Source organism: Mustela erminea, chromosome 16 (genome assembly GCF_009829155.1).
Source record: "Mustela erminea isolate mMusErm1 chromosome 16, mMusErm1.Pri, whole genome shotgun sequence".
In the NCBI taxonomy this organism is placed as follows: domain Eukaryota; kingdom Metazoa; phylum Chordata; class Mammalia; order Carnivora; family Mustelidae; genus Mustela; species Mustela erminea.
Window position 1 is genome coordinate 75,636,392 of NC_045629.1, and position 26,117 is coordinate 75,662,508.

Here is a 26,117-nt window from a genome sequence, read left to right on the forward strand (position 1 = left end):
CGGGGTACTTTCTGGAGATAGACATCAATTTAAAAGAACTTTTTGCCCCTCCATACTTTCAAACCAGAAACAAATGTAACTGTAAATCATCCCTCAGATCAACAGTGCTATTAGTAGCCATTAATCTGATTTAGCCTTGAGCTTATTTTTTATTTAGTTTACTAAACTCATGTCAGCTCTCAGTAAAGATACATAAACTTAACATTATGTATTGAGGTCATTAGGTTTTATATTGTAATTTAGTGTAATAAAAGGAACTGAAACAGACTTTTTTAAAATCAGTAAGAAGTGTTATATAAGGCCTGTTATTAAACTGGGTGGCTCTCCAAATCCTATTTATTTTTGAAGATTTATGAAACAGATTATGAGAATAAAGAGAACTGTATAATCTCACATGAAGGCAAATACTCCATGGAAGTTTTCAGAGCCTTATCTGGGAGGGTGTATTTTTTATTGTTTGATAGTAGCTATAATGGATTTAATAGAGGCTGCAGTGTATCAGTGCCCTACTACTCTTTAAGGACTGTGACTTATCTGAAATGTCAGAGATTTGATGCTCTCCTCCTGTTTAATAGAGCACAAAAGTGTACCTGAGTTTTAGAAAGAGAAAAACAGCCAGTATTGTCTAGGAGCTACTCTGCACAAATCACCAGAGAATTTTTTGATAGGCTAGTGGAAATGCGGAAGTACTGAGATGTCACGTCTGCCTCCTCCTTGAAGTTTATCTATTGTTTGCCTTCCTAGGTTTTTCGTTCTTTCTCATGGTATAGTATAAATAATTTAAGAGATTATCCATCTAAGAAAAGGGGAAGAAATTTGTCTTAATTCATGTTGTCACAGCCCCCCCACCTCCCCAATCCCTGTCAGTCTTCAGGAATTACAACTTTTTGGTGGCAAGGTTCCAACGGACTAGCTTACATGCTTTAGGCTGTTCCACTCCCCAGTAAGTAGAACCTGTCAGTTTTATTAAGAAATTATCAGCGTAGTGTCAAGAGCAGTTAAGAGGCAGTTAGTGTTCATTTTGAAATATGGCGGGTGTAGTTTCTTGCCAGTTTAAGCTCAAGAAAAAAAAATGCACCTCTTGAAAGCCATTTTAATTTATATATGTTTTACTCTTCAGGAGAGTATTGTACTAGCTCTGTATTTTAATGATTATGAATTTGCTGCTGTTACTTTTGGGGGGTTAATCTAAAGCTTTAGTTTTTACAGTTTATTGAGAGTGCAATGAATTTTATTGAGTGGTATTCCATTCTCCTTTTGTTTACTATTTTTATTTAAAATATATATGTATATATATATAGCACTTCAAGCTATTGCAAACAAATTAGTCTATTTTGGTAAAATGAACTGAAGAAAACATTTGTATGAAGACTTACTACAGGAAGAAGATTCTTAAACATACATTTTGCAATTAAAAGTCCATTAATATTGCATGGAGTACTGGGTGTGGTGCATAAGCAATGAATCTTGAAACACTGAAAAAATAAAGTTAAATTTTAAAAAAAGTCCATTAATATTTAACTTATTAAAGACCCTGTTTTCTCTTTGCTGTAAGCCCTAAGTCAAATATGCTGCACATATTTGAGCATTTGAGAAGTTGAGTATAGTTTATTATAAGATTTACTTGAGCACATTGGAGTTTCAAACTCATTTACCATTATGTAATCTGATTTTGCATACAGAAGACAAAACAACATTACCTTCAGAACTAATTAATTTCGTAGCATGGAGAGGAGAAAGTCATATCAGTTAAGTGTTCACCAGTTAATGGTTTAACAAAATATCAAACTATGAGTAATTTTATTAATGATATATAAGTAATCTTACTCTGAGTAAGATTTATTGCTTATAATAAATCAAATAAGAGAATTGCTCATTTAAAAAAACACAGTACTCTTGTATTTGATCAAAATTATGTGGAATTTTAAATGCATAATTCTGATTAGTCCACAGATATATCCAATATCTGCTTTTAGTGCTTATAAAATTCTTTTTTTAGAAGTCAGAATGTTTAGATAAGATCATAGCAAACTTCTGTTTTCCCTAATTATGACTCAGGTTTTTACTATAGTCTGTTGAAATCACCACTCATTTCTTCTTTCTCAAAGGTAATAGTGCTTAATTATTTTGGGGAATGGATGGGAGGCTATACATACTACATTTTGAATGCATATTGAATTTTTCTTTGTACAAAATTAAGTTACTGGTTGGCTAAAAAGAATTGTCATTATTCTAGGACAGTAAATTGTCATTTATTATAAATAAATTGTCATTTATTTATACACTCCTGCCTTTTCCCGAATACGAGTAAAGAAGCTTGCATGTGTGCTAACAAAACAAGTCTAGTGTAGTATTAGTTAGAAGCTGCTCTCCTAGGTGCTATAAAATTAGTAAGATATCAGTGGAAGCAACATAACAACTAGCCTGATTGGAAAAGGGCAAACAGATCTTATGTAGGCTCAATGGTGTTGTATAGTCTAGGTTAGAGTTGTAGATCATGAATAAGGGCAAAAGTCATCAAGAGTAAAAGGATTGTTGAAATTCCTCGAGGCTGGCACCTTTGCATCATTTCTCCAGAACACACAAGTGGTGTTCTAGAGAGGCAAACAGACTGTAGTTTGGTTGAGCACCAAATAAAGTAGATGTCTTATATTTAACAGCTGCACTCTATGAAAAATACAAATCATTGAACACTAATATAAAGCAGTTGGTCTTTTTTTCCTTTTTAAATAGGATTGACAAAAGGAAAGAGTGGGAAACAAGATTGAAGCCAAATTATAGAAGGTTTTATCACCTGCCTGAGGGCTTTGTGTGTAATTTGGTGGGAAGTAAGGAAACACTGAAATTTGGGCAGTGTCATTACTGGGACAATGCTTTCGTGAAAGGAATCTTGGAAGTGTGGCCAGGCTAAACTGGCAAAAAGAGGCCAGAGGCAGAGAGACCAGCTAATAGCTCCTTGTAATAGCATACAGCTTGCGTACGGAGGACCTGCAGGAGCCAGGCTGGAGATAAGGAAAGGGGCCGGAGAGCAGTAGCCTGTGCCGGAGCGGGATGGGCAGGACCAAGAAGTGACTGAAAGGGAGTCTGAGAAAGAATGTTAAAAGCAGGAAAGGAGAGGGACAGTGACTGCATCACGGTCCTCCACATCAGGGAAAACACAAACGAATAGAGAAGACTTCTTGGAAGAGAGAACTTTAATTTTTCACTTACCTGGGATTGAATAGGTAATAATTAATGATGTGTAAAAAGAAGGCTGGCCTCATAGTTCTTCTGTGTTCTTTTTGCTGTACTGTAGTTGTTTCTCAAAAGTCTAAAACCCCTAATCAGTGGGTTTTTTTCATTGAGGTATTAGACTACTGCTAGGTACAAATAATTAATGAGCCAGAGCCTAATCCTGTATGTCTGCTCCAAATATCTAGAACAAAGCAACTGAAGATTCCCAAGTTTAATCTGACTTCAACTAGAAATATGAACCCTCAGTAGAAAAACTGAGGTAGTGGAACTCTTGCTGCTTCATTTCCAGCTAAAGCCTTTGTATTACAGAGAAGCTAAGGTGCAAAGCACGAAGTCTTGCTTTCGTTAGTCTTGCTGCCTTAGACATAGCAAAAGAAGCTCATGAGCTAAAATTAGGGATGACCAGAGGCCCAGGCAAGTACTCAGGTATCATTTCTTAACTTCTATTCAGAGATGCTTTAGTTAAACTATGTAAATTATTCCCCCTGAAAATGTGCTGGTGCCATAAAAGCTATTACTGATTTTTTATCATAAAGCTGTTGATTTCATACCTTTTATGTATCTCAAAGCAAGGAAGGAGGGAAACTTTTTATTAAAGGGTGTTTCTGGAAAGGAAGTGTAGGAAGTTTACCTTAGAAGACCCAGAATGTGATTAAGATGTTAACTGTACTCACTGAACACTTCCTAAAGAAGTAGTGATTCTTGCTTTTAAACCATTAAAGTTTTCAGTTTATTGTTTATTTGTAAACTGTACCTGGCACCAAAATTACAGAGGGTATAGAGTACTTAGTTTTCATGTATTACATAGCTGAACTATATTTACATATTTTCTCTGCCTTGAATATCTCAAAGCACTCTTCACTTAGGGAAGCCTAGTTCAGCCAGTGGGACTCAGACCTTGTTGCATATCCCATGAGAGGAGATCCAGTTCTGTAATTCACGGGTGGCTGATTCTGCCAGGCCCACATTAATCCCTGCAGTAGGCCACTGGTTCAGCCAAGGAGGAAGTGGAGATTATTTGATACTCTGGAGGATAGTCACAGATCCGGCCAGCACAAAGAAGAAAAACAATTTGTAGGCGTTCTTAGATGACTTGTAACTAGTTGAAGGTATTATTTATATCGACTTTTCTTAACTCTTAAAATCACCTTTCTCTAGGTAAATAACACTGAAGAAATCACCTTTGAAGCATTGAAGAAAGCAATTGGTGAGATTTTTGTTAACTCTCCTAATGATTTGCTAGCTTATCTCTGTCTTAGTACTTGGTGATGTACCAGAGTAAACAAGCAGCATGGCATTTCTGCATAGATCTGTAATTGATTTATTCAGCTACGTTTTTTAGACTTTCATACTTGTCCTGTCTTATCATAGGCCATTCTTCTCTGAACAGTGACTTTCCTGGAATTATGAAAGACGTCAGTGTATTTTAATGCCACACTTACTTAAGATGGCCAAGATGCAGACTGCTCGAACTTAGGAGAAATAGGATTGTTCCTTCTGTAGGAGATGGGGGGAATGAAAATTCTGAATAATTCTGAGTGAATTAAATAGAGTAGCTCTTTTTTTCTTCAAAGATTTTATTTATTTAGTTGTCAGACAGAGATCATAAGTAGGCAGAGAGGCAGGCAGAGAGAGAGGAGGAAACAGGCTCCCCGCTGAGCAGAGAGCCCGGTGCAGGGCTTGATCCCAGGACCCTGGGATCATGACCTGAGAGCGGAAGGCAGAGGCCGCAACCCCCTGAGCCACCCAGGTGCGCCCAGAGTAGCTTTTAACAGGCACACAGTAGTGTAATTAGAAGCATATTTCTAAGGGGTAGGAGGAGGGAGCTGGCTGGGATTGTTAGCAGGTACACGGGATAGAGGGCCGCGTTAACTCCTGCAGGTTTATCAGTGAGAACGTCAGAGCATAGAAATTAAACTCTCCTGAGGTCACGTAGGTAGTAAATGCTGATGCCAGATTTTATACCCACATTTGACTGACTAATCTTTTCACACTGCAAAAATGCTACTCTAATTTTTTTCTCCTTTGGCCCTCATGGCAATAACTTTCATATGATTTGCCTCTTTTTAAAAAATTTTAAATGGTTCTTTCAATTAAGTATTGATATAAATTACTGCTAGGCTAATGATACCTTGTTCTCAATTCATTTCTAACTGATAAAGCAATATATGGTGGAAAATGACTCTCATTATTTTCAGAGCTGTTAGAATAAGAAAATTAGTATCAAGAAAAGTGGAGTGCTAGCACCCATCATGCATAAAATAAAATCTGACCTTTATCAGCTTAATCCGTTAGAGGATTTTTAAATTATGTGATACAGTGTCAAATTTACCAAAATAAAATTAATTGAATTCAGTAAGCAATTTGAACACCCATTATATAAAGATATTTTGAGACATTTAAAGATTAATAGGGCATGTCATGGGGTGTGTGGCTGGCTCAGTTGGTAAAGCATGTGACTTAATCTCAGGGTTGTGAGTTCAGGCCCCATGTTGGGCATGGAGCCTACTTAAAAATTTGATTGCCTTGATTTGCAAGCTGAACTACTCAATTTTTTTTTTTTAAGATTTACTTATTTTAGAGAAAGAGTGTGCACAAGTCAAGGGGGCAAAGGGAGGGAGAGAGAGAGAATCTCAGACTCCTCGCTGAGTGCCAGGCCCCGCACGGGGCTCAGTCCCATGACCCCGAGATCATGACTTGAGGTGAAATCAAGTCCGATGCTTATCCAACTGAGCTATTCAGGTGCCCAGAACTAGTCGATTTTGATGAGGAACACCATTTTTACTTCAGAAAGAAAGAAAAAAGACTGACAGAAAACTTACGGTATTTGGCAGGCATTTTCTGGAAAATAAATGAAGCTGTGACTCCCAAGAGAAAAAACAAAACTGTCAGCACTGCATTTGCTTCTAATGATAAAATTTGCACTCTGAACAAAATTGAAATTTTGACTTTTGTCTGTCCCTGTGAGTTTGGCAGCACCCAAATATTTAGATGCTTGTAGCGACGGGGATGGAACTAGAGGGTACGCTAAATAATCGGTCAGAGAAAGACAATTATCATATGATCTCACTGATACGAGGAATTTGAGAAACAAGACAGGGGATCACAGAGGAAGGGAGGGGAAAATGAAACAAGATGAAACCAGAGAGGGAGACAAACCCTAAGAGACTCCTAATCTCAGGAAACAAACTGAGGGTTGCTGGAGGGGAGGGGGTTGGGAGGACTGGGGTGTCTGATGAGGGACACTGGGGAGGGCATGTGCTCTGGTGAGTGCTCTGAGCTGTGTAAGACTGATGGACTACAGACCTGTACCTCTGAAGCAAATAATACATTATATGTTAATTTAAAAAATACTTAGATGCTTCTAATGAGATAAATGTTAGATTCTTCTAATGCGATCAATGGTAGTACCTGCCAAATATGATTGAAGAAATACTGTATAATGAAACATGTCTACATTTAGTTGTACATGACAGGCGGGGATACTCACCACTATACTAACGAGGACGGCGGCATTTAGTTGTACATGCGTAAATCACTGGATCAGTATTCCCCATGACCACTGCATGATGTTACAGAATCATGCATAAATACCGATTATTCAAAGTGTAAAGTAGACCAATACATTTTACCATAACCAGTTAGTTTAAAAAGTTTATTAGTAAGATTTCAAATTTTGTATTATAGCTAACTTTTAATAAAACTACTACTTCTCATATTGTGTTGTAATGTCCAAGAAAAAATAATCACCGTTCTGTGAAAGGCTATTAAAATACTCTTTCCCCCAGTACTTCTCTCTCTGATGCTAGATTTTCTTTATATACTTCACCCAAAATAACACACTGCAGTGGGTTGGGTGCACTTGCAGATGGAATCCAGCTGTCTTCTATTAAGCCATGACATTGAAGAGATTTGTAGAAATATAAAGCACTGCCATTCTCCTCACTGAGCTTTACTTCGGAAAGTATGATCATTTTTTCATTAAACAAATGTTATTTATGTTAACATATAATCCTTTCATAATTCTGAAATGAATTATTTTCAAAGGAATTAAATGTTTTTAAAGTTTCTCAGTTTTATATTATAATATGGAAGATATCAGTGGATGTAACAATTTGGTTTTCTCATAACTTTCAAGTATGTAAAGGACTCTTGAGCCCAAAAAGCTTGAGAACATGGCAAACAGACCTGCTGCCTGCAGGCCAGGTTTAGTTGGAAGTATCATCAGAAATGGACATAAGACCAGAATGTATCTGCCTCATCTTGTCTACATTCCCTTATTTCCTTCTGCTTTTACCTGACCTAATGTAAATATTTATGAGTCCTGCCTGGCCTCTGGCCATTTCAGCTGCTTACCCTGGTCTAGTGAAGGACAGAGAGGTGATCGTAATTCTCTATTAGTCATTCAGAAGTGGATAAGTTCTTCAATTTTGTTAACCTGTCACAGTTTCAAAGGAAAAATATATAGTAGCCTATTTGCTTTCTACTTGATATTTCTGTTTCACCTTTTTAAACTACTTACTTGTAACCTACAGTTTTCTACCTGAAAAGCAGCCTGGGTTAAAGAACGTTGAACACAGTGCATTTCAACCTGTGAAATTCTTGACCAGGAAACAAACCAACCTAGAAAGACAACCTGAAGAATTGCCGGGGGTTGTAGTAGACCATTAAAAAATAAGCCATAAAGTAGGCCTATTTCCATATTAAGCAGACGTTCATACTTAGATCTGTAGTATTAAGACAGGAATTTATTTTACTATCTCACAAACTTTGGTCAGGCCATACATCATTTTAAGATAAAACATGTCTTTTCAAACTGGAAATAAATGCAAAAGGCTAAAACAGGAGGTTCCAAATGGCTCTTTATTTCCGCTGTGCCATTCAGTATCAAGTTCAGCAGACTTTTAATTTAGTATCTCATGTACCAGGGCATGAATATTCATAGAAGAATCATCTTTCAGGTGAGGCCTTGAAGTTACTTGCCTTGCAGCAAGCTGTCATGCTCTTGCTTTTTTGAGAAGAGAGACAAAGGGAGTGTTTTTTGAGAAAGGATCTTGTACTATGTAGCTTTACCCCTTAGATTAGAAAAAATGTTTTGTGTATCTACTCTCTAGCCTCTCTCAACATTTTGGGGATGTTCAATCTTTTGCTTTTTTCCTTTTAAAACTAGTGCTATAAATTACCTTTATATTTGATTTATAGACTGTTTGCTTTTAAGGTCACTGGCAGGGTTCTGTGAATATCTGTAATCCCTTTATTGGGTCTTTGTAAACATTTATATAGATACCAGTGGAATGGAAGAACAGGAAAAGGAAAAGAGGCGTCTTGTGATAGAGAAATTCCAGAAAGCACCTTTTGAAGAAATAGCAGCACAGTGTGAATCCAAAGTAAGTGAACAGATGGTAAAGGGGAATGTGGGGAAAGTTTGATTCTGTGGACATTTTCTTGGTCATTAGTTGGTAGGTTCCACACTTTATGCAGATCCACAGAACACATGGGAATGTATCAGGTGGGGACTGAAAACCCTGGCGGCCTGGCTGGGAGTCCTCGGTGATCTGTGTGTATAGCACGAGCCCGTGGAGACAGCAGCTCCCAGTCTGAATGTCGAGGATTGCAGTTGCTGTGGTGCCTTTTGTGCAGTGGCTTTCGGGGACTTAGCTGTGGTTATTTTGTTTATGTATCTCTTGGCTTGTTTCTCCCAGTGAGATGAGAAAGTGGATGAAAGAGAAACTCGACGTTAAGTTCCAGTGGCTGGGACGGAGGAAGCCAGAACATGAAAGCTCTCGTGCCTTCTTCGTAGTAGCACTCATGCTTTGTCCTTTAAATTACGTTTGTATTAGTAGCAGATGGCTATTTGGGAAATCAGAAAATCCATTCTTAAACATTTTTCTTCCCCTTTGTAGGCAAATCTGCTTCATGATCGACTTGCTCAAATACTGGAACTCACCATACGGTAAGGATTTTATTACAACAACAGCAATAAAATAAAAAATAGAAGTTGTTAAACCCCTCTGTGGATTTGTGGCTGGTTGTGTTTAAGTAATAGTGCTTTTCAGTCAGGGCAAACCCAAGATCACAGAGGTGCCTCTGTCATGGACATTCTATTTGGATAGACCTTGATAGTATCGCTTCTAGTGTCTTCTAGCTGTCCTAGCTTGCCTTTCTAGATCATTCCTTCCTTCCATGTGCTCCCATAAGGAAACCTGGGTAATTTGGAAGACTCACATTTTAATAATATGTTCAACCAGGTGTCATACTTCACCATTTTGACCTGCAAAAAACTACAGTTTTATATGGTTCAACCGCACAGTTCTTTCCAGGACAAGCCGGATTCTCTCATGAAACTTTCCTCAGTCATACCCATTTCAGTCCTGTTGTAACTTTATGTCCCAGACACATGGTATCTAATAGACTTCAGCATGCGTAGTTACATAGTGGTGTTCAGTTACGTAGTTGTGTCTGTTGGTGCTGAAGTAGGGAAGCACAGGACAGAGGGAGAGACAAGAGCATGTTCCCTTTAGGGAAAGTGCTTATGCACTTACTTCTGTGACTGTTGTTGGATGGTAGTCTCTGTCTGAGGTGGCACAGTGGAGGAGCCATAGTTCTAAGCTGAGCTTTTGGAATTTTTTTTATGCATCAGCTGTATCTTTTATATTTTTAACTCGATGAGCTAAGTCTGTTTTGCCTCAAGCACAGGACTCTATAATGGGAGAGTCAGGTACATGCTGTCGTCCACTTTCTTTTTTAGTTCAACCTTTTTTCAACCTTAGTTCAACCTTTTATGCAAGGCATGTTTTCATCAGTACACCTCTTATTCTAGGCGTTTCCCCACCATGCCTGCCACCCCAACTAAGCTAAGAATTACTCATTTAAAAAATTTCTGAACAGAGAATCAACACTTTAATATCCGATGTATAATATACCTTAGATTGAGAGAAAATTGATGGCTGTGGGCATTTACTTATTTGGTGTCTGTTAATTATAATAGTAATGGTCTACTTTGTAATGGATCTTATGGTATATATTTTCTATCTGATATTTTTGCTAATTCACATCAGTCCTGAAAAAGTAGGTAGATGCCTTTTTTTTTCTTTTCTTTTGGTTTCTAGGTAGAAACAGTGAGGCTTTAGAGAATTAACTTGTTGAAGGTCATTCACCTACTGAATGGGAAAAATCAAAATTCAAATTTATAACTGTTCTTAAAAGGAATGTTGCTAGGACCCACCATATTACATTTAATCACTCCGTCATAGCTATGTGGATTGAATATTTTAGAATAAGGATTATGACTAATTCTCTTTTATGGGTACTGCGGATCCTACTAATAGCATTTATTGAGCACTCACTACTGATAGTTATTATTTATTGAACACTTATGCTCTTCTAGGCACTATATATAAGTACATTATTTTATTTAATATTTATAACAGAGCTTGAACAAGGGTAGTGATTAATTTTGCTAGGCAAGAATAGAAACAGAGGCACATAAAAGTTAGGTAACTTATCCAAGGTCACCTAGTTAGGAAAGAGTACTTCCGGATAGCCTACATGATACGGAGTTTTTTGTTCTTGTTTGATATATCTCCTCTTGTTCATTTGCTTACATTCTAACCACCAGACAGAGGAAAGGTCTTGTTTTCTCAAGAAAAGAAATAGACCAAAGTCTTATCCTTCAGTCTCCATTGTCCTTTCATTCCCTCGACCTTTGTGCAATAAAGAAAATGATAAGAAATGCAAAGAAGCATGAAAATACAGTAAGAAGCAGCAGCCCCACAGGTGATCAGTTATTGGAATTAGTAGACAGGGACCTAAAAATACACACACGTATACTGAAGAATTTAAAGGGAAATATACACGTTTTTTAGGAGAGAAGAGGAAACTAAAAAATAACTAGATCATAATGTAAAAACAGAGTGACACAGTGTGTGAAAGAATTTCATAGGATGAGCCTAACAGTATTTTGGACATTATAGAAGAACACTCTGCAGTGCTCACGGGAATATAAATTGCACAAACACTTTGTAAAACTTTAGCATTTTCTTAAGTTAGACCTATACCTGCTGTTGATCCTGTAATCCCATTTCTCAGTATTTACCAGAGAAATGAAAACTTACATTCAAAGAAAGATATGTTCATGAATGTCATAGCAGCTTTTTTTGTAATTACCAAATGTCCGTCAAAGGAGAGTGGATAAACAATAGACAAATAGTGATATTCTTAATACAGTGAAATACTGTTCAATAAAAAAGAACACAATATTTTTGGATTTAAAAAAAGAAAGAAGACATCTTGAGCAAAAGAAACCAGACATAAAAGAGTGTAGCTTATATGGACCATTCTTTTAGGCTGTATGAATAGAATGTGTGAAATTCAGGAACAGTCAATACTAATCATTAGCAATAGAGATCAGAACACAGTTGTTGAATGTGGGTTTGTGGGAGTAGGGAGAAATTGACTAGGGACACAAAGGAACTTCTTTTGAATGACAGACATGTTCATTATCTTTATTGGGGTGTGAGCACATAAGTGTATAAGTTTTTTGATTCTTGTCATACAGTATACTTAAAATCTGTGCATTTCACTCTGAAAATTATCCCTCAGTAAAAAAAGGGGGGGGGATATTGCAAATATTGAAATGGAGATTGCAAATAATTATTAATTGCCAGCGGAAAAACAGAAACAACTGAATAGGTTAACAGTTTACTGTTAGACAAGTATATGAAGTTAGATATGTGCATACATTAGTTAAATTCATTACTGTATGAATGGTAATGAAAATGTATTCCCATATATTCATAACTATAAAACACTAACAAACTTAAAGAACTATATAGGACATATAAAATAACTATAAATCTCTGAGATATGTATAGGAATACTTTACAAATGAAAACTCATGCCTTGCTTTGAATAGAAAGTTATTATCTTAAAGACACCAGTTTTTTGCAGATAAATTTGTAGTTTTAGTCATAAGAAATCATAAATGATTTTTTGGTAAGTTTTTAAGCATTTGGCAAAACAAAACCCAAAGCACAGGATTGAGACTCTAAAAGTACAATTGTGGAAAAGCATTAGTATCATACCAAAAAAAAAAAAAAAAAAAGTTGGTTTCCCATATTGATAAGAGAAGAACACCTGAGTACAAATACAGGTAGTGGACTCAAATAGACAATTTGTTTTAAAAGAAACAAAAAGGATACTGAGTCTTTTGTGGATGTCTTTGGGATATGTAGCTCTACTGATAACCCCAAAATTAAAAATACGAATAGGAATGAATCCCCTTTTGCCACCAGATTGGCAGAGATTTAAAAAAAAAAAGAAGAAGAAGAAAAAGAAAAAGAGAACAAGTATATTCCAATGTTGAAAGTATAAATTACTAGAATTCTGGCAATATGTATCAAAGTCAAAATTATAAGTATGCTTTAAGAAATTGTGTTTGTAAGACAATTAGGATAAAAAGGATGTATATATAAGAGAAGACCTCTGAACATTATAATACTGGAAAGTGGAAATGAACCTGCATTTATCCCCTGGATTAGATCAGTCCGTGTATCCACATGATGAAATACCATGCTGTCAGTGAAAAGGACGACATGCGGACATTCTGCTTGTGAAGCAGAGCAAGCTTACCAGAATGGGTATGGTGTAATCCTGTTAGAAAAAATTATACACACACATGCTCAAACGAAAATGTCTGGTTCAAACTTAAGAACAGCTTGATCGCACTGTGGTCTTTTCCCCCATATGGCCTTGTAGCTCGCCCGCAATGAAGCGGGGCGTCTCACTCTGCTGTTTGCGGGTAGTTAGGAGAGTGCTCTGAGAAATGAACGCTTTCCCGTGTCCCTGTTGACTGTGGCTTGTTCTCTCTTACAGCCCTCCTCCCAGTCCGTCAGGAACACTGACCATTACTTCTGGGCATGCCCAGTACCAGTCCGTCCCAGTTTATGAGATGAAGTTTCCAGATCTGTGTGTGTACTGAGTGGCTCACGAAGATCTCAGTGTAGGATCTAAAGCCGAAAAATTAAGGCCATGCTGAGTTTTCAGAGTTTACTTAATGCGTATTAACATAATTCTTGAGAATGACAGTGAGACTTCTCTTCAACCAAATGCTTGGCACATACCACATTGGAAATGGTGGAGCTGTCTATGATTTAGAATACTTTTAAAGATGGATTTCTGCCATGATCATTTCTTTTGCAGTTCCTGTTGGCTTTCAGAGTTGGACATATATTGATGTCCCATTATTCCATAGTTAAACGTATATTTTAAACTTTTCACAAACAGGTAATTTTTTAAAAATATTATGCCTCCAGAGGGTTGAAGATGTGTCAGGTATCTACTGTATTTCTTAAACATCTACACAACTGCTTAGAAATAGAATTGCTTTTGTGTTTGGTTATCTGCAAAAGCAAATACATACAAATATATTGCTAATCTTGGGGCTGCAAAACTGTTCTGTGGCTTGTTGTCCCCATGTTTTAGATGTTGTGATCTATAATAACATGTGATAGGCATTCCTCAACTTGTTTATGGTATGAGACATCTGTTGAGTAATATTCCTAGAATATGACCAACCCTAAAATTGCCATACTTAAAAGTGTCTAGTTCTTGTAATACTGTGTTTTCTGCCAAGAGTTTGACCATTCTACTTGAGAGAAGCATGGAGCTTACTCTTGGTTTTCCAAACTGTGCAATATTTTTTTATATCATAAGATGTATTAGTTTACAGACTATACTTTAAAATTATAGTAATATTTTGCTGTGGTTCCATTAATTAAATCAGATCTATATTTAGTGTAGGAAAAAAAAGACCTTTAAAACTGCTACTAGTTCACCTGTGAAGACTGTGTACATTTTGAGTTCTATCAAAAGCACATTATTTGCATTTTTATATTGTGCATTGTTTAAAATCTTCATAGTCAGAAAATTCTCCAGATGGACTTCTGATCTGTAAGATTTGAACTGTTAAGTTGTATGCATCTGTTTAGGATTTGTTCTATTACATTTGAAAAGAGTGCCTGTGGCTTTAGCAATCAAGTGTGCTGAGGATCGTCAGTTGTGAGCTCTGTTGATTTAAGCTACCAAGGTCATGTATGTACCCTGCACAAGTGCTCACAGAACTGTAGTGTTTTCTTAAAATTATGTGCATTTTAGTGAATTCCATCAAACAGGAAAAATGAACAACTCTCTTTGCAAGTCTTATAAAATTCTCATAGGACATTTTTATAGAATAACCTCTTTATAATTGTATTGCCTCTCCAGATTCAGTTTCTTTTTACAAAGAGCAAAATACATATCAAAAATTGTAGCTCAAAAACTAATTCAGTTTTTATCTTTTGTTTTTGTTTGAAAACTTACAGTGAGATTGGCAGGTTGTAAGTTTGTGTTTATGATTATTAGGCACCTGTACAAGAAACAGAAAAAAGTCAGGAAGTGACAAAAGAAAAACCATACCCCAGATTTTTTTAATGAATTGAACTACAGCATCTTGAAACATCTTGCAAAAGATCCTAGTCATTAAAACCCATGAAATGATACACAGCCCTCCTGGGCGGTGTGTTAAATGTAGGTAGATGAGACTTTGTTTTCAGAATAATACTGCAGGTATTAAATGGCCTTCATGCAGCTGTCACTGTAACTTTGCCTCTTGATTGGGTAAAATGTGTCATCATATGACAGGTCAAGTTTTCTGTTTTTTATTTCTCTTTTTTCCTTCTGTATTTTTAAGGAAGTATATTAATTTTTGTGCATTTAAAAAAATCTAAGCAGGGGACATTCAGAAACAAACATCATCCACTTGGATGTCATTTTATAAATTAACACTGTGTGCTTTTGTATGAAAAATATATAATTTAATAGTATAAGTAAAGGAGATCTATATTCACTTGCACTCATACAAACAAACTTTACAAAATTTCATGTTTTTCTGTAGTTTAAAAAATGCATGTATTGCATGTAAAGGAAAACCATTTGAATTAATGTTTATCACATCTCTCCCTTGGTCTGTTTGTAAACTGTTGTGTGGGGTTTGCAGGTTTTTTTCTTGTTGTTGTTGTTGTTTTTAAATCACAGTAGACATCTATATATCCTGGACGACTGAACTGGTCTTGTTAGTAATGATTCCTAAGAAGTGGGTCTTTTCTTTGGTTTGTCCTTTTCAGGAGATTGCAGGACTCCTGCTGGGTAATGGCTGTGTGTTCCGTTTATAGCCAGTTTGGAGGCTGAAAGTTTAGGATTTGCTGAAGTTCACCATATGGCTATATTTTTGTAGATATTTAAAACTCTTAATAAACTGTTACTCATTCTCTTTATGCTGCATACACTTGCTTCATTTTTTTCCTTGACATTGAATAGCTAACATATGAACATTCCTTATATTTGCGTTGACTTCGACTGTTTATACAGAATTTGATTGTCATTGGCGTTTACCTGCATGTGCATACAACACAGACACCCCCAAATGCTTCTGAACTCATTCTCTTATAGAGTAATGCCACACTTGACCAGCAATTAACATTTCTCTTCCTCCTATCTGAAAATGGAACTCATTTGTCTTAGTTATGCCAATATATGCAATAAATATAACAAGGTGAATTTTTGAAATGTAAAGATTCACTGTGCAGTTCATAGGTAAGCAATAAAACAAAATCAGATTACTTCTGGACATGCAGATATTTGTAATAGCTATGACATTTACTGAATTAAGTTTATTTAATATTTTGCTTTAGTTAAAAATGAAGAGCTTTAGTAAAACGCAAGTTTCCAGGTGGCTGCGTCCGCACATTCATGGAAGACTCGAGACCCTAACTGCCGGTCACGACGAGATATGGCGCAGGCAGAGCTTTCTTTTCAGTACTCACAGCAGTGTGAGCTGGGAAAGTGCAGTGGCCTTCTCTGCATCAGTTTTAGTGTTAGCATCTCCGTCTTCTCTGCCTGTATAATGTAAACAAAGCCTCTAAGGGAACTCAGGGAACATGAGTTCAGAACGACTCTGGTTCCCTCTGCCGCCCTGGCTCGCTTATTCCACCTCCAGGAAGCTACGGTGTAGAAGCAGCAGTCTGCGTTACGTGCTGTGCCCCATGCTGTCTCTCCAGCCTTCATTTGTCGCATCCCGTCCGCTGTTCTGAGAAGTACTGATTGCAAGCACCAAGTTCATATGAATGAAAAAGAGCCAAGGTAGAGCATCAAGTGCTGCCTCCTCCTGCGGTAGAATTTGGCTTTTACTTTTACAGTCTCTGCTTTAGGAGAACTTGCACCAAACTTGCACTAAAAGGCTTACTCATGGGGATTGTTCTGGGTTGCGATCCCAGCAAACCCGGCCAGGGCCTGGAACTGTGAAATGCAAGGAGAAAAGGCTCATGAAGAGGACTTATGTAGGAACTGTCCATCGCTGGAGGTGACTGGAGGTCCGTCCTGCTGGATGTTTCTTTTTTTTCTTTTAAAGATTTTATTTATTTTTTTGACAGAGAGATAGAGATCATAGGCAGGCAGAGAGAAGGGGGAAGCAGGCTCCTCGCTGAGCAGAGAGCCAAATGCGGGGCTGATTCCAGGACCCTGAGACCAGTGACATGGGCCAAAGGCAGAGGCTTAACCCACTGAGCCACTCAGGCGCCCCCTGCTGGATGTTTCTAATAAGGAGGTTTGTGAACTCTGATCTGGCCGCCCTGGTGATGAACTCCAGGGAAGCATGTACCCTTTCATCGTCAAGGTTGGCCTGTTGGCAGCAACCCCTCCCCCCCATTTCTGGATTGTGTGTGCCTGAGCGCTGAGTTGCCCATGCTTCCTTCTCAGAGAAGTCCTGTGTCAGAACGCAAGAAGAACAGAAGTTCGGAAGGCAGGCGTTGTGAAATCCCACCTCTATGAACAAGGCAGGTCAGAGCCCATGTAGCTGGTTAGCACAGCAGCGTGTGGAGTGAGAGGTAGACATTGGATGACATCGAGTCAGGTCATCAGTACCCAGCTGAGCACCATCTAGTTTGGCATTTAAGGATGAGACTAAAGCTAGGAGCATCAGATTGACAATTCCACTCTTCCCTCATCTTGCTAAAGGAGTCAAGGATTTTTAAAGATTGGAGATTTTAGGGTATGTTTGCCATGCTGATTAGATTGATACAGAAGAAGCGGAATAAATTAGTTAAAAAAGGGAATACTGGGCCTGGGTGGCTCCATCAGTTAAACATTGACTCTTGATTTCCACTCAGGTCATGAGATCAAGCCCCCAACTGCCGTGGAGTCTGCTTAAGATTCTCCCTCTCCCTCTGTTCCCTCCCAACACCACCCCCCCCCCCCCCGCCAGCTCTCCACCACCATGTGCATGCTTTCTCTCTCACTAAAGAAAAGGAAACATTTGCAAGAATCAAACCAGAGAAGGCAATAGAACCCTCATTATACACAGAGCGCAGTTGAAGGGATTAACTTTTTTTTTTTTAAAGATTTTATTTATTTATTTGACAGAGAGAAATCACAAGTAGTCAGAGAGGCAGGCAGAGAGAGAGAGAGGGAAGCAGGCTCCCTGCTGAGCAGAGAGCCTGATGCGGGCCTCGATCCCAGGACCCTGAGATCATGACCTGAGCCGAAGGCAGCGGCTTAACCCACTGAGCCACCCAGGCGCCCGAAGGGATTAACTTTTGATCTGAGAAAAGAACACTTAATTGTAACAAGAAGGAAGAGAGACTGCCAGTAATTTTGTAGCTTTGGCAGCAGGAAAGAGGAAACCTTCCATTTTCTCAGTGAAATATTAGCTGAGACCATTATTGCCAGACAGTTCTCCATGGATCTGTGCATGTCCTGTGACCATGCAGACACCAACAGCCTTCATTCTGGACTATCTTCATGTATTCTAGCAAACGGATTTGACTCTAGGAAAGTAGGAATGGTGTCACCCTTTGGAGCCAAGGGCAGACCTCACTTACCTATAAAGTATGGGGTATAGAGTCTTGTAAAGTAAGTTGATCAGGTAATGCACTTTGTAGAGTCATATAAAGTCTTATGTATAAAGATGATGTGTTTTGGGGTGCCTGGGTGGCTCAGTTAAGTGGCCAGGTCTTGATCTCAGGGTCGCTGGTTCAAGCCCTGTGTTGTGGAGCCTGCTTTAAAGAAATGTTCTGGGGTTAACAGTCAAGCAGGCTAACAGCCAGTATGTAGTTTCGGATCCCTAAACTTGGTTCTCCTGGGTAAGGAAGCCCACCTTGTGTCAGGTGTCACTTTGCCCTCTATGGTGCCCCAGAGCTTGAGGGACCAGCAGAAATACTGAGACTCTGGCTACTGCCTTTACTGTAGACAATAAAGCCTTTGTCTCTGACCTGGGGGTGCCTCGTGTGCTCTGCCAGCATCCATAAACAAAGATGCATTTACGAGTTGAAAGGAAGGTGAGATCTCAGACTCTTCACACTCCTACAGAGTCTCGAGCTGAGTACAAGGTTGTGGGTACAGGGGTTGGGGGACAGGAGATGAAGCACCAGCGGGGTCTTGGAGAGCAGAAAACACTTGAAGAAGAGGTTGGTCGTCCACAGGAGGTTTTCGGATTGGGAGCCAGAGCTGAGTAGGTCAGCTCTGTCGCTCTCTTGAGCAACACCCAGCCAGCCGTCACCGGCGAAGATGTGGTGAAGGCGCAGTTACCACGCAGGTGGCCAGCCTGGCACTGGGAATGGACCTTTGGGACCTTGCTTCTGGCTGCAGGTAGGAGGAGCCAGCCAGCCATGCCATAGTTGAAGCCAGTTCCCCTTCTGCCACTGACAGCCGGTCGCTCGCACCTGCACTTCTTTGCCTGAAGGCTCTCTGTGCCCGAGAGCCGGATTTGCCCCTGTGTGCAGCAGGCCAGAAGGAGGTGTCCCCCTCTCCAGGAGTAAAGGCTGATCTGTCAGAAGCTGATCCCCATCAGTCTCTCAGCGTGTAGTGTATTCTAGTTGTCACTGGCTCGGGAAGACACCCTTTACTGGCTACCTTTCCTGCCCTATTTTGCTCTCGAGTTCTTGTCAGAGGGTTCACTTCTGGGGGAACCTAGCTTTGGCTGTTAGTTAAGGTCACCTGGTGAAAAAGGTACGAATGTGTTGGATTCATCAAAAGGTGCTCATCATGGGGTGCTGGGTGGCTCAGTGGGTTAAACAGCTGCCTTGGCTCAGGTCATGGTCCCAGGGTCCTGGGAGGGAGCCCCGCATCAGGCTTCCTTCTCTCCGTTTCTCCCTCTCCCTTCCCCCTGCTTGCTTGCTCTCTCTCAGATAAATGAAAAGTCTTCAAAGGAAAAAGTTGCTCATCACATGCTGGAAAGCAAGGAAGGATGTCTCCTGTTGGCTTGGCATCAGCACCTTTTCATTTCTTAACTTCGTTGCCAACTTCAGAATATCTTCCTGCCGCAAGATCAGCCACACCGAACTCTAGCAGCTCTGCTTTCCCATCAGTCTGAGGAGCAGGCAGGGACCCTTACCCATCTCAGCACCAGACCTGTGATTTATAGGGGTTGAGAGCCAAGGATGTGATGTGAGCCAACGAGTTTGTGTTCCTATCGAATATGGAGAGAGTCTGGTAGCACACTACTTTCTGCCTGATGACACAGGAGCATCTCTAGTGGGTCGCTGAGTGGGTGGGTGGAAGGACGGGTGTGATTTCAGGCTTCTTACAATTACCATGACACTAATCTGCCTCTTGAATAACTCAAATGGCAGGTGTGTTTTTAGGGGCACATGCTAGAGCTGTCATTAGTCCCTGGCACATATCCTTGGGTTATTGGTGTCCCACTAGTGAGTTTATAAGATTGATTAAATACATTCCTTTCCCCTCCCCCCAACAGAAGAGAGAAGCTTTCAGTGAGGAGAGAGTGGAGATACTTTGGCTCCATGGCTCCATCATCGTACGTCCGGCATCTACTCACACACCAGTCTCTGTAGCATCTCTTCAAAACAAACCAAAGCCAACACCGATTGGAGTTTTTATTTAGCCCCCAGTGTGCACCGAAGGAAGTACAGGACACATTCCTATGTGAGCTCACAAGCGTCACAATGCACAGGGCTCGCCGGCTCTTCAGCCGTGGAGCCCCTGCTGAGGACGGGAGGACAGACAGAGGTGCAAAGAGGGGACAGTAATGGGAGGAACCGACGGTGGGGGGCGCTTGTTGCTTTCTCCAGGGATCTCTCTGGGGCCTTGTCGCCTGGTCCCCACAGGGCCAAGTGATTTTCCCAGAAATCTTCTGGTTCTTCTCAGGGCCTCTGTGCGGGGCATGGCCTCCTCACTGTTCTCCTCAGAGCTGGAACCAGGGGAGGAAGCCCCAGGCGCCCCAGACATGCCGTCCTCACAGGACAGCTGGGGCCCCTGGCACTCTTGTGCGCCCAATGACTTCAGGCTTTGGTTAAAGGAGGCAGAGGCCATGCATTCGGCCGCCGTCTGGTCACAGGCACAAAGCAGTTTTGCACACAGGCTCTGCCCCACACCTTAGAGGACAAGAACAGAGTAGCGGACATGTAATGCAAGGTGGCCTGTGGCCAGCCCGACTGCCCCTTCAGCCTTGTCCTAACACCCACCATCTGGGAACCTCGCAGCATTCAGCGTCCGTGTAATCCCCCTGCTGGGAATAGTCTCACTTTCTCCTGGTGAATTCACACCGGTTTGTCAAAACTCCCCTTGGCATCCCCTCCTCCAGAAAAGCCTCCCTGAGCCCCAGGGTAAGGGGACTACCTTCCGCTTGGGCTCCCATCCGATCCCACCTATGGCTCCTTCTCTCCAGCAGGTTGCGTGTTAATGACACTGCATGAATCGTCTGTGTCTCTGTTTACCTTTCCCTCTCGCTGGATGGAGAGCCTTGGTGGCAGAGCCCATGTGTTCCAAGCACCTCAGTCAGTCCTTGACCCCTATTTCCTGAGTTGGCACTCGGAAAATATCTGTTGGACAGAACTGTTAAATATCTTACTTCCTTACTTCTCTGGGCCAGACCTTTCCCCTTTGTCATACGGAAGTAGTTCTTGTGCAATCTATTTTAACCTTGCCAGATAAAATATGGGATGCCTGATTACATGTGAATTTCAGATAAATATGTTCATGTAAGTATATCCATTTGGGGCATACTTACACTGAACAATTACTTCTGTTTATCTGAAATTCTAGTTAGTGTGTTTTTATTTGCTGGCAACCCTACCTGATTTCTTGAATATTTGTGTTGCCTGCCTTGGGGGTGGGGATGGAGGTCATCTGAGTCAGATAAGTAATGTGTTGAAGGTACTTAGATACGCCTCCTGCAAATACTTTTCTTACCTGTAGTTTTCTATGAAGCTAGAGAAGTATTTGTTCCAACTTTTTTCCATCTGAACCTAACCATGAAGTAAAAAATCAGCCAGATTTTTTTTTTCTCAGCACACAGACCCTCTAAATTCCTACACTGTTGCCTTCCAACACAAGGAAACTAAAGAAGGGGCGGGCAAACGTGGGGCCAAGAGCAGAGTGGACACACACGAGAGCCTGCTCCCCCGAGCAGTTCTGGGCCTCGTGTGGAGGCAGCACGGAGCAGGCTCTGCCCTGTTCTCATGACCCAGCACCGTGTGTGGTGCAGGACGCTGCTCTGCGCTCACGGAGGGCTGACCTGGGTCCCTGGAGCCCCACCGGAGTTCAGCCCCCAAGGCCGTGCTACTGGCTTCCTTGAGGCTGCGGGGATAGCGAAAGAGCCTTCCTCAGCTGAGTAGGTGAGATCCCACGGCGTGGTGACAGCCAATGATGACAGTAATCTGATCCTGTCACTTGTGGCTCTGTACCCGTCCCGGCTCCTCATGCCCCAGCAGTTCAAACCTCAGGTGATCATCTGGTGCCTGTCTAGCTCCCTGCCGCACCTGGCCACAGCCGTCCCCCAGCGCCCCCTTCTGTTCCTACACTGCCAGAAGTTCCCCCAAATACCCTAGTTTTCCTCTTTTCCCTTCTCCGGGAACATCCACACCCAGTGTAGCCATCTGGGAACCTGACAACGTCTTGTAAGATCCCTCCTTGCCCCCTCTTCCGACTGCTCAGTTCTTCAGCACCCTGTGCCCTGCTCTCCCGGCTCAGACCCCCTCCTCGGGTCCCAGGGCACCTGCACTCTCGTGAGCACTTCCACCCGGGATGAGAGCAGGAACCTGCGCATCTGTCTGTCCTCCGGGCTGCGGGGCACTTGAGGCAGGGATTGTGTCTGAGAGTTCCCACGTTCCCAAGAGAGGTGTGTGGGATAGATAACGGAGTGAGTGCAGGAGTCAGGAGTGACGCGTGAGCACGGGGCTCCTGGGCGTGACAGGTGCATGCGGACCTCCAGGAGGCAGGGAGGGGCCCGCCGATGCTGAGGGAGGGCAGACGAAGGGGAGGGGCCTCCATGGAGGAAACACAAGGGTGGGAACAAGCCCTCGCAGGACTCTCATGACTTGCTCCAGGGAGCAGGGACTTGAAGCTGCAAAGCCTAGAGGAACTGCCTCCGCGGGCTGGACATGGAAAGCTGGCCCCGGGGTGCATGAGCTTCACACTCGCTCCCAGGGGTGCTGGTTCTCAGACACCCCGAGGAGGCTCCAGGAGAGGGTGGACGGGGGCTGCGGGTCCACTGCCTTCAGCCAGATCCGCTCCCTTTCTGTGGAGCTCCTTGGGAGGTATCACTCAGGACAGGGCTTCCACTTCTCAGGGAGATAACACAATGCCATGAGAGCCCCCAGCACAAGGACTGGGTTCTGGGTCTGAGGCAACGTGGTTTTCCAGGCCCCACTCCTGCTCCCACCACCCACTTCTTTCTGCAGTGTGACCTCCGCCGCCACCTCTGTAAAGGGAGGACTCGGTGCCTCCACACAGGATCCCTGGGGCGTCTAACTCTGTTCATCCATCTTGAGAGCTGCGGCTGGCACGCAGCAGGCACGCCATAAGCACAGCCACTTGCTCCTGGTCTGCTCCTACCCAGCTCTGACTTTTGGCAGCTGACTTAGCTCTTGAACTTCCGTGCCCTCGGCAGGATCGGTAGTAAGTGTGCGTCACGGCTAAGAAGAGTACTAAATCACGTAGACGAAGACATGGTTGGGGCAGCATCGGGAGGCCTGAACCCCATGTGATTCTGAGAAGGCCCCCAGCACTTACACTTGGCTGTACCGTCCACGCACAGCACTGGTGACCGAGGAAGCCTCCCGAGCAGGCAGCCCAGGCGTCTCACCTGCTCCACGCAGCAGTGATGGGAAAAACAGCACCTACGACCAAGCAAAACCAAGCGGACTCGGGAACTCCTTCAAGGCCTGCCCCTCCCACAAACCCTACAGCAGGAGAGAAGCCAAGGCCTCTGTTTCCGGCACACACACAACCACCATGTATGGTTGTTTAGCTTGTGCACTTCACAAAGATACCACATCTGAAACCGTGTCAGTCACACTGAATGCATCCTGCCATTAAAAAAATTCTTTGTGTTCTTATTATGACTCTGTAGATTGCAAATATGATTTGTATATTTATGATAATTTGCATCTGTTGAGATGGAAAAAAAGAGCTTGAGAAGAGGTTACCATTTTTAGTTTACACGAAGCTACCAGATGGACTAGCAGTGGCCCTGCCCCCTCTGACCTTTTACGTAATAGAACGATTAATCTCACATCCATAGGGCACCCCTTTGGACCCTAGCCTTGAGAGAGAGCAGAGTAATGACCTTGAGCATAAATAAAGAACATCTAAGAAAGCGTCCAGCATGAAGCAGGGCCTCCGTAGCCATACGGGAACAAATCGGTGTCTTGCTTTATAGACAGCCCCCATCTGGGCCTGATAAAGCCTCACCGTCTCCACTGTGCCCAGCCCATAGATACCCAGTGGAATCTTGTGACGGTGCCAGCCCAGAGGAGCCGCCACTGTCCCCAAACCCTCTCACTGCCACTCATCCATCTGCAGATAGCTCTCACGTGGTGTCAGAGGCCACAGCCAGAGCAGGGCTCCACCAGGACCGGCTGCCCTTCTGTGGAGTTAGTGCTCAGCCAAGAATCGGCCTCCCCCGTTGCCAGTGATGGGGGGAGCCCCACGACTGTGCCTGCCACAGTGGCCGATGGCTGGAGGTCTGCGTCAGTTACAAATGGTCGCCCTGCTCAGCTGAACCACACACTCTGTGTGTGCACCTGCCTGGGGCGGGTGGTGGTGAAAAGCTAATCTCAGTGAAAATCTGAAGTCAGCGAGTGAATCAGAAATCACATATGATCAAAAGACCCTTAAAAGTCACCCAAATTGCCCAGAATGTAAAGTATGCATGGTTTTGAAAAGACATCCCTGCAGAAAATGAAATCAATTTGAGTAACTCTTCCTTGGTCATGGCAATGGCTTTGTTTTAATTTTTTCCCCATGAAGGTCAGGGAAGCCATATTGTAACTTAATTGCCTGCTGGTCAAATCTCATGTTTTTGTGAAATATGGCCAGGGGTCAGGAGCAACCCCACTGTCTTTCCATGGGGTTCGACAGGACACAGTGACTACTGCTAGACTTTTACCTCTTGCCTTGTGTCCTGAGTGCTGTGGCCTCGGGAGTATCTACACTGTTCCGAGAGTGGAGCCCACGTTGTCGAACTTGTAATGTAGACACACGTATGATTCCAGTGTGGTGTACACTCTGCTAAAATAGATGCGTCCTCACTGTCACCCAGCGGGAGCTAAGTTTTGAAGGTGGCCTGTGTAGCAGAGCCCCTAGCTTCCTCCCCACTGGATGCCCTGCGGAGCTTGGTCAGATGATAGGGCTGGAAGGCGTTGAGTGGCAAGGGGAGAAAGGCCAGGGAGGTGGGTGTCTGGGGGAGAGACACAGCCAGCCAGACACCATCTGACCTGCAAGTGACATGCGCCGTGGTCCTGCCGGCCCTCCAGCCTGTGTGTTAATGGCACCATGCCTTGTCTTTTTCCCTGTCTCCTGTATCTACTCTAGCTGTGGATTTTCCTTCAGCAGCCCCACCATCCCAGGGATATGCATTTTGAGCGCAGAGCCTGCTGGCCAGGGGCCATGACAGTTCCCGCGTGCAATCAGGCTTTACATCTTATCAACTCCACCCACGGAATATTCCTTCCACTCATGTCTAGGTTGGCTCCTCCACTGTTCCCTGTTTTGACCGCTGCATTTATGATCTTGGTGGTCTTTTGGTTGACATGCCCGTCTCCTGCACCACGCAGATCCTCTGGGGCACTGGCAGTTTGTTGCGAGCTGCTTTGTTCAGGTGTAAGCTCATTTGTGTGTCTCCACCACCCAGCATAGGGCCCGGCACAGAGCAAAAGCTCAAGAAAGGTGGGTAGAATGCACCAGCCTGGGGTGGGTGGTGGGGGGTGGGGCGGGTGCATAAATGAATGAATGGATTCACCAAGACACGAGGTCACTGAAAATTCTTTCAAAAGTGGCAGATATAAAATTGAGCAGTTAAAAGTTATTGAGAAGCTGGGGCACCTGGGGGGCTCAGTCAGTTAAGTGTCCAACTCTTGGTTTTGGGTCAGGTTGTGATCTCAAGGTCCTGAGATCAACCCCCTTGTTGGGCTCTGCCCTCAGCACGGATTCTGCTTAAGACTCTCTCTCTCCCTCTCCTCCTGCCCCTTCCCACTGCTCGCTCACTCTCTCTCTCTCTTTCTCTCAGTCTCTCTCAAAAAATAAGTAATTTTTTTTTAAAAAAGTTATTGAGGAAGTAACTTTCCTGTGGTCACCTGCAGGGCAAACTGGGTGGGTGTGCCAATTCGACATGTTCCTTGTTGCAAAATAGGCAGATTTGGGGGTCTCCTGAAAGGTCTTTGCAAATGGACTCTCTTGGGGCCATCGGCAGTACTTGGGGTTAGTACTTGGGGCAGATTTGGGGTCTCCTGAAAGGTCTTTGCAGATGGACTCTCTTGGGGCCATCGGCAGTACTATGGTGCTTCAGAGCTGAAGGTGCTCTGGAGCACCATATCCACAGGTCAGCATCTGTC

General features: G+C 42.4%; 2 protein-coding genes across 3 annotated transcripts in view; one reads left to right on the top strand and one right to left on the bottom strand.

Annotated features, from left to right (window-relative positions):
- EFR3A (EFR3 homolog A) overlaps nt 1–15,552 on the top strand; it is a 106,860-nt gene extending 91,308 nt beyond the window's left edge. Inside the window, 4 exon segments of the mRNA XM_032315547.1 lie at nt 4,393–4,441; nt 8,518–8,621; nt 9,138–9,187; nt 13,108–15,552. Coding sequence (XP_032171438.1) covers nt 4,393–4,441; nt 8,518–8,621; nt 9,138–9,187; nt 13,108–13,213 — 309 coding nt within the window. The 3' untranslated portion in view covers nt 13,214–15,552.
- A 3,862-nt stretch (nt 15,553–19,414) lies between these two features.
- The window catches only part of OC90 (otoconin 90), a 35,237-nt gene continuing 28,534 nt past the window's right edge, over nt 19,415–26,117 (bottom strand). For both annotated transcript variants that reach the window (XM_032315550.1, XM_032315549.1), the window contains exons 13-14: nt 23,296–23,402; nt 19,415–20,657 (exon numbers count right to left, since the gene is read on the bottom strand). In XM_032315550.1, coding sequence (XP_032171441.1) covers nt 20,251–20,657; nt 23,296–23,402 — 514 coding nt within the window. In that variant the 3' untranslated portion in view covers nt 19,415–20,250. The remainder of the gene's footprint in view (nt 20,658–23,295; nt 23,403–26,117) is intronic.